Genomic DNA, 15014 nt, shown 5'->3' with positions numbered 1-15014 from the left:
GGAGACAACAGCTCCAAGTGGCAAGGCTACCAAACGCAAATCTCTTGCTTCCAGGACAAGTACTTACAGAGAAGGTAGGATTTTTTTGGTTTGTTTTTCTTGAATGAATATGGCCTTGTCAATGTATTTTTCATTGAACTCTCTCCAGGGCACATACAGAAAAAAAAAAAAACAACCTGTTTGCAGTCCTGGATGAGCACAGCAGCCAATACTGAGGTGATCAATGCTCACATGCATATGAGCAGCTAAGAAGTACTTTTATTTATTGCTTCATTTGAATCAAGTATTAAAATGTCATTAGATTATCTTATATGCATCTAAGTGCTCTTCTGAATCTTGCAGGAGTCTATCAGCAGTTAGGATATAGAACGGGTCTCTTCAAGGAGTAAACGAAGACAGATTTTGCACTTCTGTACCTATTCAGAGCCTCAAGAATTGTTCTGACAGTCTAAAAATACAGCACTCCATGAAAACGAAGGGAAACAGGTTAATTCAAAGGAACACTGTTTTAGTTTTGCCTTCTCAAGGGTAATATCCACTGTACCTGGGTTGTCCATGCAGTGATGCACTGAGTTGCAACGGCACGGACTTGAGATACCCACGGAACCTGAAGGTACCACTGCGGGAACTACAGCTCAGATTTTCACCACGGGCAGGAGACAGAGGCCTGTGCCACTGCTTGTACTTTGGTCTCGAGAACAAGGTTTCTGACTGAAAGACTGTGAAGCTAAAGGGAATTTTTGGTATGCTGTCAGCTACTAGGAGTTTCCAATTTAAAATAATGGAAATGAAAGTTACAGACAAGATCAGTGTATCCTAGGTGACTGCACAAGTGAAAATGTATGAATAAAAGTACACACAAAACACTCAATTCCTTCTCCCCCACCATCACCAAAAGAAAAGGAAAACTGGGATTCTTGTCAGTCTAGTTGTTCGTGTTTCCACATTTAACAAAAAGCAGGAGGAAAAAGACTAATTTTCATTATTTTAGTTGTTTATGCAGTGAAACATAACCATGTGACAACCAGAAAGTTATTCAATCAATAATGATATCATATAACAAATTTTGACAAGACTCTGGAAAAAACATTGCAGTAACAGAAGGAGAATCACTCCAAATGCCATTGTCCTTGAAGGACGCAAGTGCACTCCCCTCAGTAAAAGGTCAAATGCAATGGATAAAATATTAATAATTGCAAAACCCCAAACAGCTGTATTAAATAAAAACAAGGCATTGAATAATTGAAAATAATATCAAAAGTGAGAATAATCCATCAAATGTGGAAGTGATACCCGTATCAAAATAATTATGCAAAAAAGATGCCATCTAAGTAATGTTGCAGCTCATGTTAAGAAAGAAATAATTCTTATTCATACTGTAAGCTCAGCCTTCTTGTCTTTAATCGTGGTTCATTAATCTGTAATACACAACTAAGCACAACCTAAAATAGCTAGTCTGAGTAATTCAAAATACATAACTTTTCTTAGGAAAATAATTACGATACGGGAGGGAAAACAATTTATTTATATTCTTCAGTGCTCCATTACTCTCTAGCTTATTTGTCTTTTCAATAATGCTTATACAGCCAAACAGAAGCATAAAATGGAAATAACCTTTTCCAGCTTTCATGAGAACACGAGGATGTCAACCCAAGAATCCAAGAATTTAGAACTTAGAAGTAATGAAAAACCAAGGGTAGGTTTGTTTGGTTTTGTTTGTTTGTTTTTTCTTTTTTTTTTTTCTTTTTTTTTTTTTTAAGAAATAAGACTTTCTGTTTCTTATTTAGAAGCCTGTTAGAATAGCCATAGAGACAGGCAGGATAGATAGTGACAAGCCTCCAATACTTGAACTGGCAAAAGAAGAGATCTTCATGGCCATTTCTCCTTGACGAAGCAGCAAAACTGTTCTCCTCTGTAAGCTACAACTTCATCAAATGGGGATTTTAACTATTCATTTCATTAAGATACCCTCCACAGTTTTGGAAACTGTTCCAGAGTATGTTTGGAAACTTTCATTGATGGTTATTCTGCAGTTACTGTTTAACCAAGCTGCATTATTTAGCTTGGCTAATTCACCCCTTTCCCCCAATGTTACTTTTAACACTTTCCCATCATTAATTCATTTCCTTATATTAACAGAAAAAGTTAAGATGTTTTCACAAGCTCTCTATATATACACTGCTTCTTCTTCTTCACTATGCCAGAGACTTTCCTTTTGACAAGGAAAGACCAAAGTTAACGAGTTTCTTACTGCATGGCACATCTAAAGAAAATAACTAGAACTGTATCTGATGCTCTTTAGTCTAGTACAGGACAACGCACTATAAGACTATGAAGCTTTATCCTCTTGGGGGCCAAAGGAAAATAGAAACTTCTCCTGGGAAATGGTACAGGTCCCATCTTCACAAGTAACACACTGTCACAGAATTGGGGCTAACAGAAGTCATTGTACAGAGCTCAGCATAGGCTGCCACCCTAAATACCTTCTAGAAAACAGAAACAGCAAGAACACTATAGTACTTCAGGAATACTAAACCACTACATTTTTGGTGTCCCAAGAAGTGCTCTACCTCTTCATTGAGTCGGCATTGAAAAGTCTCAAAAGTAAAATTCCCCACATGCCAAGCACATTTAGAAATGCTACAAGCTGTATGACTAGACTGACTCCTAATTTCAAACTACTTTATGGAGAAATAAATACAACTATGTGCTCACGTGTTAAAGAAAAAAAATCTGAGATATTGTACCACTGCAACAAGTTACTCAAAAGAACTGGGTTCAGAAGCAAACATTATTTCAACCCTATTGTTGATGACACTTTGTTATACTATTTTCTAAAGTGTACAATAACACTGAATGACCTCAATAAATTATTTGATTTATATAGTTTATTCCAGCAGCCTATAATAGCAAGTCTGTCTTTCAGTTGGGTTTACGCCATATGTACATGAATCCTTAGAAATGAATATAAATGTTTATCCCACAGATTCAAGGATGTGAAACTGCAAACATAATTCAGTATTTCTCTGACTTGGAGGCTAGAACATATCTACTGCTTTGCAACACTGAACTTTATGCTGTGTTTATTACACAGACCCTCAAGTCTAGCAAACTCATCCTCTAACTAGCCAGATCTCTTCTTTTACCTTCCTGATTTCTACTGGTCTCAGGTTGCATGATGCATCGCCTCCCATTAAAAAAAGCCTGAACCACAACCAGATTCTTCTCTTCTTCTGCTTGATATTCTAGGAGTCAAACCCTTAAAAGTTAAACACCAACATCTGCTTCTATAATCTTCACAATGTCCCAGTGCCATCAAGGATGGCTGCCACATGTCTGAAATAAGAAACAAATGACACAGTGGGTCTTCTTGCGCTCTGGAGAAAGGCAAATGCCAGCAAGGGCTCGAGAGAAGTTTTATGAAACCGTTCACTACACTCAGCATTCCAGTGCTGTTCCAAAGCCAAGACCTTCCAGTTACAATGCAGGGAACCTAGAAACATAAAGTACATTTCTGGCACAGACCTAAGTCCTGACTGAGAGAATAGGGACTGGATCTTACCAGGGACAGTAGTAACAAACTACACTTTGTGGAAGAGTCTGGAATAGATCTCTACAAGTCCTTGTTAGTAGCAATAAAAACTCCCCATGACACAGCCTTCAAGAGCCAAAAAACCAGTAGTGGTTTCTAATGCTTTCTCATTCCCTTGTCTTTGTTACAACCTGAAAGCTGCAATTTGAGACACAAAATAACACATTTTATGATAAATACGATAGTCTAAAATATCTCGAAGTTTACTGACAGCTTCAGCAAATTTACAGGTGTACTGCTGCATGGCCTAACTAATTAAACAAGATCTGATCCACCAAATTGATTGTGTCCAACAGGTGATAAAACTCTAAAAAACCCTGAAAATCAAATATTCTTGATTTACGGAAGGGCCCAGTGCAGCCAGACCTTATGTCTCAAGTGTAGCCTTCTCCAGACCTTTCTCAATGGACTATTGATATCAGAACATATCCAGTGAGAGATAATTCAGCCACAAGGAGCTCATGGTTGATCCATTTTATAATGCAAGATTTTTATCATTTTCTCACCAGACAATGCAACTACAGATCAATTTAATAAGATCTATGTGTAGCTCTTGTTTAGATCTAATTTCTTACCAAAACAACTATACGTTAGTAGATGCATGTCACTTATACAACACGTAGTACTTTTAACATATTCATTTTTCCAAAATAAATTAGTTATTTTCCAATAATTCCCCAGACCTCCAAGAAGCCTTCTCTCTTCTAAAACTTTTCATACTGTTTCAGGACACCAACTTTTCTCTTTCTTCTTTAAAATAAAGTACTCTACCTACACATTTAAAGCTCTTCCACGGGCCTTTCAGCAATATTTCAGTACAACTTTTCTGAAACAACTCTGACTAGATTAAGCACAATCTTCAAGAGGTAGCATCTTTGGTCAATTATTTTCAGTATTCTCAACTTATTCTAATACAGTATTATTTTTTTTAAAGTCTTCTTGACCTTAGGCTCTTAAATCAAGCAACTCAGAATTTAACGCTCAATTGTTCAGTGTAACAGGATTGCTATAACGAAAATGAAGTAAAAGAAATTGTACAAATATAGAGAAAAGGGAAAAAGAACAGTGACTCACAGGATCTTTGCAGTTTACAGGCAATACACTAACACTGATAGTAATTCATTACTTCCAAAGAGCTCAAAAAGTTCCTTCAAACATGGATTACATTACTCTGATCTAGAAGAAACATCATTCTGTATACCTCCCACATGAAAACAGAAGCAGCTTTCATACTGCTCCCTGAACCAGAAGGTCATGTCCAGGAGACCACACAACTATGGAAAGCTACACCAAGGTTGTCCATAGGTTCCTCTGTTCTGTAGCAGATCTTTATTAATGCACTGCTTGTAATGCCCATCATAATACCACTATGACCACAAGAAGAGAAGCTTTTCTGTCACTGAAAGAACCATGAGATATCTGACGAGCCAGGCTGGAAGAAACCACACATGACTAAGGGCAAGAGAAAAGATTTTAAAAAAACCAGCAGGACAGCTTGTTAAAACACTGAAATTAACACCTGCCCCCCACCATTATATTAGCAAGTCACTCTCCCACTATACTATTATTTTAGATCTTTTCTTATCCATTGGATATAGATGCTACATTCCACTACTAACACTTTTTCACAGTTATTTCAATGTGGGCCAAAGGTCATGGCGAGTTGTACAACTGCCTCTCAATGCGGTTCCTTCTAGTTGGTTGTTAGCAGTCCATTCACAAAAACCCAGGGTAATATGTTGGTAATATGTCTATAAAACTAAATTTACTTTCATATTTTCTGTTCATTTCACTTACATTGTCTCCTTAAGTGAGTTGCTTTGCTGTCAAGACAACTGAAAGGGGCACAGGATTTGTTAAATTTATTTGTTGTATGTAGGCAAGGAAAACCTTGATGGGTCTTTTTTCTTTCTTAACGTATTTAATTGATTACATCCTCAATACTAGCTACCTTTCATTATTATGCAATCACCTTCAAATCAATTTGATTAAATTGAATTTGATTAAACCTCATGCAAAGCCAGCCATTCCAGTCACATTTTGCAATCCTTGATAGAATGAAAACAAACCACCACAGAAACAAACCTCTAGACAAATAACAAATAAACCACTGGATAATTAATAAATAAACCAGACCTTGGGATGAAGTTTTTCAGAGAATATTTGAAAGCAGTTTGTTAATTAATAGCAAAAAAACCCAACATAAAAATTATCATCTTGCTGTTGTCATACTGAGAAATAAATATCTGCACATTTCTGCAGTTTCTCAAATGAATGTTTTTCAAAAGAATCTTAACAAATACAACTCAACATGCCAATGACGTAAAAAATTAAACCCTACGATAAATATAAAAATAAACCACATACACACCTATGCATAAATTCCATCAGAAAACAATCTACAACATACAACTTCTAGTTAACGTAGATCAGTATCACAGCCCTCACTTTGCAGCTTCGATAAAAGACAATCCAATGTTATGCCATAATAGTTTTAGCTTAGCTAGTACCTAACAGGATTTATTTGTTGTAATAGGTTAATTTAGTATAACAAGTGTAACTTGTAAAGCCCAGCTTCTAGAACAACTAATTTAACTTCCTCTACAGGAAATACACTTATTTGAAGGCATCCCTGGTATTTTCTGTGGAAAGAACACAAGATAACCAGAAAAGCATATCTGCAATGCCTCTGTCATGATCGTATGCAGCGAGTCTTAAGAGAACCATACGCCAGTTTGGCACTGTAATTCAGGAAAGAAAACATTCACTTACCGCAGTGTGACTGGAAAACCTGTGGCTTGACTACCTGATTGCAGATATTGCACACTACAAGATAGAAATCATCATGAGCTGGATAATGGCCAAATAAGTGCATATCTGTGGGAAAGTTAAAAATATATACAAGAATTAGAAATTATGCTTTAAATATATATTAAGAAAAAAATGAAAATACTGCAGGGCCATTACAGTTACATTAATTTATACAAAACAAATTTATACACTGCTCTATAAGAGCTTCTTATTATGTTAGAGATTTTTCTCCCCCTCTTCTGGCTTTCAAGGTCCTGTACTAATACTGCAGCGTCATCCCTCAGTCTGAGTCAGAACACAGGCAGCAACACCTTTGTCTTAACGCTCACTGCCAAGAAGTGCAACAAGCATTTCTGTGCTGGTCAACTCTTCAGACAGTAAAAGAATATGTCCTTTAAAACTTCTGCCTAAAGATCCTTTGAGAAAACACGTTATGCTCCATGTTACAACATTCCCAGCTTGACTACAGATTGCTAGAGAAAGTCTCCTGCTTAAAAGCTAGTTCTAGTAACCATGGTCTAGGATCCTACAGCTTAAAATATTGTCAGGAATGTCATCCCTGTTTTGAACCAGATGTTATGACATGAGATTTCTGATTCTGTGCATATGACCCTCCTAGTTCAAACACTCTGCTGTTCGTTTCCCCAGCAAAATCTTTGGGAGAGACAAAGATGGTTAATGAGGTATTTCTCAGCGACAACATGAGGAATTTCATGAAATCAAAAGACAGGTACAGTCAGATGATGACAAGCACTTGTTCCTCTCAGCTGAAACACATAATACAATACATGCATTCTTAAGCCATTACAAACACAGTAAAATGAGCTTAAATTACTATTAAAGGCCTCAGAGCTCTAACATTACAAGTGAGGTAACTTGTTTCACCCTGCATTGCTATAACTGAAGAACAAACACACATCCTCATCCACCACAGCTCAGCTTGGAGTGCAGAAACTCATTGTTTTTCTGCACTTCGGTGTGACCATGGCACTGCGCCTGGTGTTGTTAAGAAAGGTGTCGCTGCATTAGTAACTCTGTGCTGAGTATTGGCTGCACAGATCACACCACCTCTTAGAACAGGGCAGTAACATCTTTAAATAAAGATGTTGTAAAATGGCATTCCAGCGTTATTCAGCAGCATCCAAAAGTCTATTACAGAACTTGCAACTGCGGCTTCTGACTAAGACTGAAATATCAACCTGGCGCCTCTCAAGCAAGAGGAAAAATGAGAAGACCCTCAGAGGAGACAAACATGCACAACAGCAGCCATGACTGACAAAACATCAGCGACTGAATCCTACTTCTCCAATATTTTCATATTTCTCTTTAAAAACAGTGATTTCTTTCAAAAGGTGACTCAAGCAGGTCCCTTGTGTCAAATGTTTTGGCCCTTAAATTGTTTTTATAAGTAATTCTGCCCAGATCTGTACCAGTACAGAAGTAACATCACTGCCTACAATGTCAGTACTTGGCACGATGATGTGCGAAGTGTCTTCAGTCCCCCAAAACTCAGGAGAGGAATGGGACAACCCTCTCACAGTAATTCAGGCAGTATCGCAAGTGGATCCAAACATCCCTGGGCACAAACCAGCACCACTGACCTGCAGGTATTTCATAGTCTGATACGATGTGAATCGTTCCTTTATTCCTTGAAAACCACAAGCCTCTCTCTGCGTTACTGCTCGTACCAGGCTACGAAATCCAGTTGAAAGGTTAACAAATCACGTCCTCTTCGCAGTGCTTGTCTTGGACTAACCAAGCCTTGAAATGCATTACAGCCAAATTAATGTAATCAACACGTTCAACTTAAATTTAAAAGAAGGGCAGTGGTGAGGTACAAACTCCTTTGGGAATCTCTTGGTGTAGTTAGTGTTAGTACCGATGAAGCCAAAACCACACAGTTAGATTAAATCAAATCCTCCCTACTAGTAAAACAAACAAACAAAACCCTAAGCAGGCACCATGTCTGGCCTGTTTATTTTGCTTCAATGTGATAAGTCAGTGATCTTAAAAAAATAACTTTACATTGGCAATTCTTAAGCAAGGATATTTTTGAACAGAACCTACAAATTTCCACTAACAGCATTGTAAACTCCACAGAAAGGAGGATTTCTCGCAGGTATAATTTGACACAAAGTCTTATCTCAAAAACATGCATTTAGTGACATTTATGAAATATTTCAAAAATGGCTAAAACATTTCAACAACTTAGAACACTTTTTTTCCTGTTGTTTGAATGGCCTGGTGACAATCTTGCTAAGAAAACATACAGCCTTTGCCCTTTAGAAACACAAAAGTTTCAACTTTTTTCCATTTTAAATTCCTAAAGTCCATTTTACCTTCACAGCTCTGTATACCAGCCTTTAAAACACACCCAGCTCTGAAGCATATGGAGGCTGGCTGGGTCCAAATCTGAGTTTTTAATGAAGTCTGGCTGCAAGGAGTAACTTACTAAAACACATAAGCTATTAATACTGGCGTGATCTATCCCAAGGATATAGATGGAACAGGAAATCAGGTTAGTTCATGGGATCACAAAATCACCTACGTTTTCACCAGGCACTGTCAAGAAGACAAAGCAGTGGAGGAAAAGTTCTGGTACCCACGAGCTCACTGCACAACACTGTCAAACAGCACTGCACCCACCGGGTAAACAGCATCAGTTAAGTTCTTACGATACTGAGGTGGCAGAAGTTGAGGTGCAAAGAAACTGCACAGACATGTAGGAGAATGCACCAAAACGCTGCTGTGAGAAACACAGAGGCAGAGTAAGTGACAACCTGAAGCAGCGCTTTCATTTTGCAGTTGCCTAGAAATAGCTCAGTGGAGGTGCAAGAGTCTATTGTACATGTGACTATTCTGATATGAATTGAAGTTATTAGCTACCTGTCAAAAGTCCACTTAAATTAACCCAAGAATCTCAAGGAAACAAAACCACAGGTTGGAAATCAGAAAGAGGAATCACACCACAGAAATAAATTGTTATTATTGAATCAGAATAGCTAAAAAGCTTTAATTAAATACTGTCTTTCAGACTGGATTCCTTAAAGACATCACTATGCAGGAGTTTGTAAGAGAAGAAGTTTGTAAGATCATCCAGTACAAACAGGTTCGACTAACTCTATTAGTTCATCAGTGTTAACAAGATTGGTACAAATCAGTTTTCATTATTAAACTCAGGATTTGTAAGCACACATGAAGTATACTTTTATTACTTTTTAATTAAAGCTGTACAAAGCATTAATATTGTCTCACTAGAAATTCCAACTGGGGACACACTTTTACTAGGTGTAATAATGTTATAAATGCAATCCAGATCAGAGAAAGTAAGGGAAGTTTGAAAAGAAAGCAGAAAATATAAAAAACTATATATCTTTTTACACATGTTTAGTTGTTTTTAGTAAGAATAACTCAATGCTACCATGTCCTACCCAAAGTGACTGAGACTGAAGGGTTATTCTGGATGCCGGTATCATTCTCAGATCAGATTATAGTGATTTGACAATCCAGACCTTGTATGTGCAGCAAAAAAGACAGCAGCCTCTCCAAATAAAAATTTATCTTCTAAAGGTGACAATCACACAACCCTGTCTGCTTAGTTGTAAGCAATGGTGACGAGCTTTTCAGCCAAGTTTAATTTTGGAGAAGAAAACATCTCTCTTCGAAGCTAGCTCAGGAAAGACTTCTTCATGGAAAAGGATCACTGAAGAAGACAGCAGATAACTGTTGAATAAGGTGAGTGCCTATCAAACAGTACTGAAACAATTATCAAAGTACAAAAAACAGGGAGTGACAGTAGGGCAACTGCAAAGAGTTTTTATTTTCTAACAAATCTTGGCTCCCAGTAAAAGGGAAACAAAGTGACGAAGGTGTGTGTTATTCACCCCAGAGCAGCACGGTGACCTCTACTAGAGCCCACGACCTGCTTGTTGCCCATGTTCCCCAAACACACGCAGCTGCGAGTCTGAGACAGAAAGAGCTGCCCAGCCCCTCTGACAAGCAGACACAGCCTGCGGCCCCATCACGGTTACCTCATTTTACTGGAAGACGCTTTCAGTAGATTCAACGTAGACTCTTAATAGCAAGAAAGAACAGATCACTTATTTTCTGGTATCCACATGTTTTGTGGAAGTGCAATCTACATGCTCCCCACTGCTTGCGGCACTGACTTGTCACCCCCTCAAAAGCAAATCTTCTGGCCAGCCATGTCTGTGGATACTGAACACCCGCAAGTGTCCTGCTTGAAAATGAGCTATTCAACTTATAGGATGCGAGAAGGTCCCATAGGACGTGAAAAATACCTAAGATGGGTGGAAATCAGAGACAGTGAATGCTGACTGCAGGAAATATGCCTATCCTAGATTGAGATCTTAAACCGAATATTACTTCGTGTATTTTGCTACGGTGCTTGGAAAATAAATATAACTTCTGCTTATAGTTTTTATATTACTAACATTAGCAAATTAAAAGCTGTAGCCATATGACATAGTTTTGTAAGACATCAGCTTGGTAAAATGTGCATTAAAACCACAAATACCATAGAAACAAAAGAAAATGTTGCTTCTGCAAATTGTGGCACAAACACAAAAATGCAGGTGTCAGATACAACGTTTTATCTTCTCCAATAACACATACAAATGAATTATTTTTAGTAACAATCAAAGCCAGACGACTTACATGAAGTTTCTTCTCTTATTACATAATTCATAATCATTTACATCCAAGTGTATAATAAAACAAAAGCTAGAAATAATCTGAAACATTCTTCCACTGCAGAATTAAGGTTGTTGAACAGTCAGACCTCACAATATAGTGTGGGAAATTAAATTTTTAATTATGATCCTTTGCTATAAATCATAAACACTAACATTCTCTTATGTATCAATTGCTCCACTAAGTACACACAGAAAGTCTGATTTGAAAAATATTAGTGATGGTTATGTGTAAAGAGAGAGAAGGGGAAGAAGGAGGGCAGAAAAAAAAAGACTATTCAAGACACACTGCTTTAAAACAAAGAAAAGCTAAAAAAAGGATGCAATGGAAAAAAACAAATCCATGTGGCTTCTCCCACTCCTGGAACCACAGATTTTTAAACTCTGCGTCTAGAGATGAATTCATCCATCATGAAAAAACAGAGGAATGCACAAAACCTTTCAATGCATTAGATTACTTTCACATTTGAGATTACTTAAAAAACTAAGTCATTTGAACGGAGAAGTGAAACTTGAAACTGAAACAATATAAAGACATCTTCAGGGTATTACTCAGACAGCAGTTAAACATGCTTGCATAGACAGGATAGACTTATCTTAGAAACAAATGTCACACTCTTGTCATTTAACATCAGCTTCATTCTCCTCAAGTATGGTTTTCCTTTAGTTTTCCTTTTCATGCAAAAACCAGTAAGTTGCTTCAGTAATGAGTTAGTCAGTATAAACTGCATTTTACTTGCGAAAATGCCAGAGTCGCAGTCACAATCACAGAACAATTTAAGCTGAAAGAGAAGGCTGGATGTCACTTATTCCAAGCCCCTGCTCAAATCGTGGCTCAGGGTCAGTACCATAAAAGTAAGGCACAAGCTCATTTCTTTTCTGATGGAAAAATCAGCTCATGGCTGAAGCAACCATGAAACTGAGGAAGAAGCAAAATTAAAATATTCAGGACAAAGCTAACATAGGGCCAAACACCGTTGTCCTAAGTCCTGACTGATGTCCATCGGGTGTTAATACAAGGAAACAAAGATTCTGCATGCTAAAAAAAATCAAGTGATTAATGAGAAGAAAATAGACATACCGGACTTTTCAACTACAGCAACAATAAATAAAACACAACAGTGACCAACTAAAAAAAATGATGCAGGGAAAAACGAGCAAATAGACTTTACAAGAGTCAGTGTGGGAAAGAATCACGATGATGACACCTTTAAACCAGACCAGTAACTTTGAATGGTATGCTGCCTTCCAGGTTACAGCAGCCATGAGGATGCTGGCAATCCTAAAGAATGTTGGGAATTTTTCATTAATTATAGTTTACACAGAAAATAGTACCCCCAATGACTTGGAAACACTTTGTACTACACTGCCTTATCTAGGCATTTTGAAACTGTATTGATGATGGATGTGGCGCCTGCCCTTCCCAAAGGCCTGTAACAAGAAAGAACAGTTTGTAGTTGGGAATTAGTGATCTAAACAAATACTGTGAATTAACAGTATCTGTATACGTTTCGTAACAACTATCTATTTGGAAGGGATTGTAAAGTAAAATACACATCACTGACATTACTATTTTGCATAGTACACTATATAACATAAAGAAAAAGAAAAAAGAAACAAACATTGGAAAATGTGACAAAGCTTTTCTAGCACGATTCTGAAGACTTTTCTGAAACTTATGCAGGCTATTTGCCATCCCAGTCTAAAATAATTTGGCAACACAGGATCAGAATTGCCTGGGCTACCAGATTAGCACATCACCAGAATACTGGAAGAAAAACACCCAAACTCATAGGTCTAGAAAGTTGGCTGCATACCCGTGACATCAAAAAATCTCAGCTTTTCACACCTTAAGATATCCAAGGGACAAGTCAGTATCTAATTTGAGTTTTTCTTTCTTGAAAAACCTACTTCTTCAAACTTGCTTATATGGAGGCACACAGCCTCTTACCTCCTGGAGCAGGCAGAATGCAGCTCATCTGATTGTGGGTCTTTATTTCACTCTCCATACACAGCTCAGATAAAGTACAGCCTCCAACACCGAATGACTAGTGAAGTGCTCAGTTACTCTTTTGTGCTTGCAAAGGCATTTAACTTCTTCTGTAACAATCTTCTTTCTGTAACACTCTAGGACACTCAAAATAAATGTTGTTTTGCAATTTTCCGTCTCAATAGTAAGTCACAGTTCCACAAGAACTTCAATCAACCAAAGTCAGGCCCTGGTATGGTCCTTTTGACTTCAAGCTTCATATTCCTGCCCCTCCCTCGTGCTTGTACCACTAATTAACTGATTACACAAGGAGTCAAATTCAGAACAACTCTGAATCAGGAACAAAGTAACAAGAGGAAGGACAAACTAAACCGGGAAAGGTTTTCTGACAGTTCAATTCCTTGAGCTGCTCCACTGCAGAACCTGATGAACACTACTGCTAGTGTAGGGAGGGGAAGGAAATGCAGACCCCAGAACTGGAGAGCAGGAGGACCAACAGGACCAAGACCAGTTAAACCACTGTGGAGCAGTCGTGCATCTCCAGCTCGTGCTGAAATCTCTCACACAGGTATCTGTGCAATATTCAAAACACTTGGCTCCAAAAGCTTTATAAAAATAAAACTACTTGTCCCTCAGTTAAAGATAAAAGTAAAAAAAATTATTAATTTGTATCGTATAAAAACATTCAGAAGCCTATCATCTCCTTTTACATCATTCTTTATGTTCTAATACTTCAGATTATGGAATGAATCTTTAAAACCACGCTCCCACTTCACTACTTTCCTTGTCACTTATTTTGTGCAATGTAACCAGACAGGTCAATGTTTACCTTTTCAATTCCTGAACACACTGGCTTTCCTGCCTGTCCTTCAGTTAAAGAGCCTCCTCATTTCTGACGTGAAGGGTGTAGGTAATACTACTGAAAAACCAGAGCACATTAAGAGAGGGTTGTATACCATGGAGGTCTGTTTGGATGGTTATGAGAATTTCAGTTAACACTTTCTTTTTTCTTAACACTTATCTTTAATTCTTTATCATCAGAGTTCAAACGGCAGGGCAAACACAAACACTAAAGCTACTAACATATATTAATAAAGTTCAGTGACCATTTGCATTTGATCGCTGCAGCCCAGCGCTGGGGTGACAGGGGATGGTCCTGGAACGGATCAGCTAGAGGAAAGACAGACCATTCATTTCTTGGTCATGCTTTGCACTGGCCCTTCTCTTGCAAGTCCACATGGAATAATCTGAAGAGTGGAACAAGGCTGAGAGGCAAGAGCAAAAGACAGTTCAGCAGAGAGACAGGTAATAAAACCCATGCTTGTAATCGAAACAGACACCATTCAATTACACAATATTTAGTTTTAACTAGATACATGTAATCCTAATACAGGAAAAGAAGACAAGTGTAGCAACTCTTGAAACATTCAACTACTGCCTACAAAATTGTAACTGTTCTTACATTTCTACTCAATGATTACATGCATCCTTCCCATGAACCTGGATTTTAAGTTGCCTCCCATTTTATATACAACAACATATTCCAGGAACTAGAGAGCTGCTTACAAAGTCTACTATTATAAAAATGCATGAAGTCAACACCTGGAAGAAAATCCTGTTATGCACTAAAATAGATACTAGTTAGGCATATTAAGGTCCAAAGACAGAAAAAATCTAAAAAAGCCCAAACCTTCCACGCATCAGTTAAATAACTTGCCCAAAACTCAAGGTGAGCAAAATACAAGGAAGAAATAGGTTTTCATGTTCAAAGAAAACTAAAAGAGTCACGTAAATGTAGACACTATCTTCAATTAGACCAACAGGCAAACAGTTAGATCTGGCTTTTGGGCTTTAAGGACGTGTGCCCCAAAATGTTCCTATTCTCCCTACCAGCTACAGTTAGACTAAT

The 15014-nt window shown here is 37.7% G+C and overlaps 1 protein-coding gene across 4 annotated transcripts in view; it reads right to left on the bottom strand.

Moving 5' to 3' along the window:
- The window catches only part of ATXN7L1 (ataxin 7 like 1), a 114270-nt gene that overhangs the window by 68607 nt on the left and 30649 nt on the right, over positions 1-15014 (bottom strand). For 3 of the 4 annotated variants that reach the window (XR_011737071.1, XM_065844536.2, XM_065844602.2), the window contains exon 3: positions 6365-6469. The exons of the other annotated variant lie outside the window; for it this stretch is intronic. Coding sequence is in view for 2 of the 3 variants with exons in the window: in XM_065844536.2 (XP_065700608.1) it covers positions 6365-6469 (105 nt within the window). In the remaining variant the exon portion in view is untranslated. The remainder of the gene's footprint in view (positions 1-6364; positions 6470-15014) is intronic. 4 annotated transcript variants of the gene reach the window in all.

The sequence above is a fragment of the Patagioenas fasciata genome, chromosome 1 (genome assembly GCF_037038585.1).
Source record: "Patagioenas fasciata isolate bPatFas1 chromosome 1, bPatFas1.hap1, whole genome shotgun sequence".
NCBI lineage: Eukaryota > Metazoa > Chordata > Aves > Columbiformes > Columbidae > Patagioenas > Patagioenas fasciata.
Note: the sequence above shows the minus strand (reverse complement) of the source record. Positions and strands in the feature narration are given on the sequence as shown.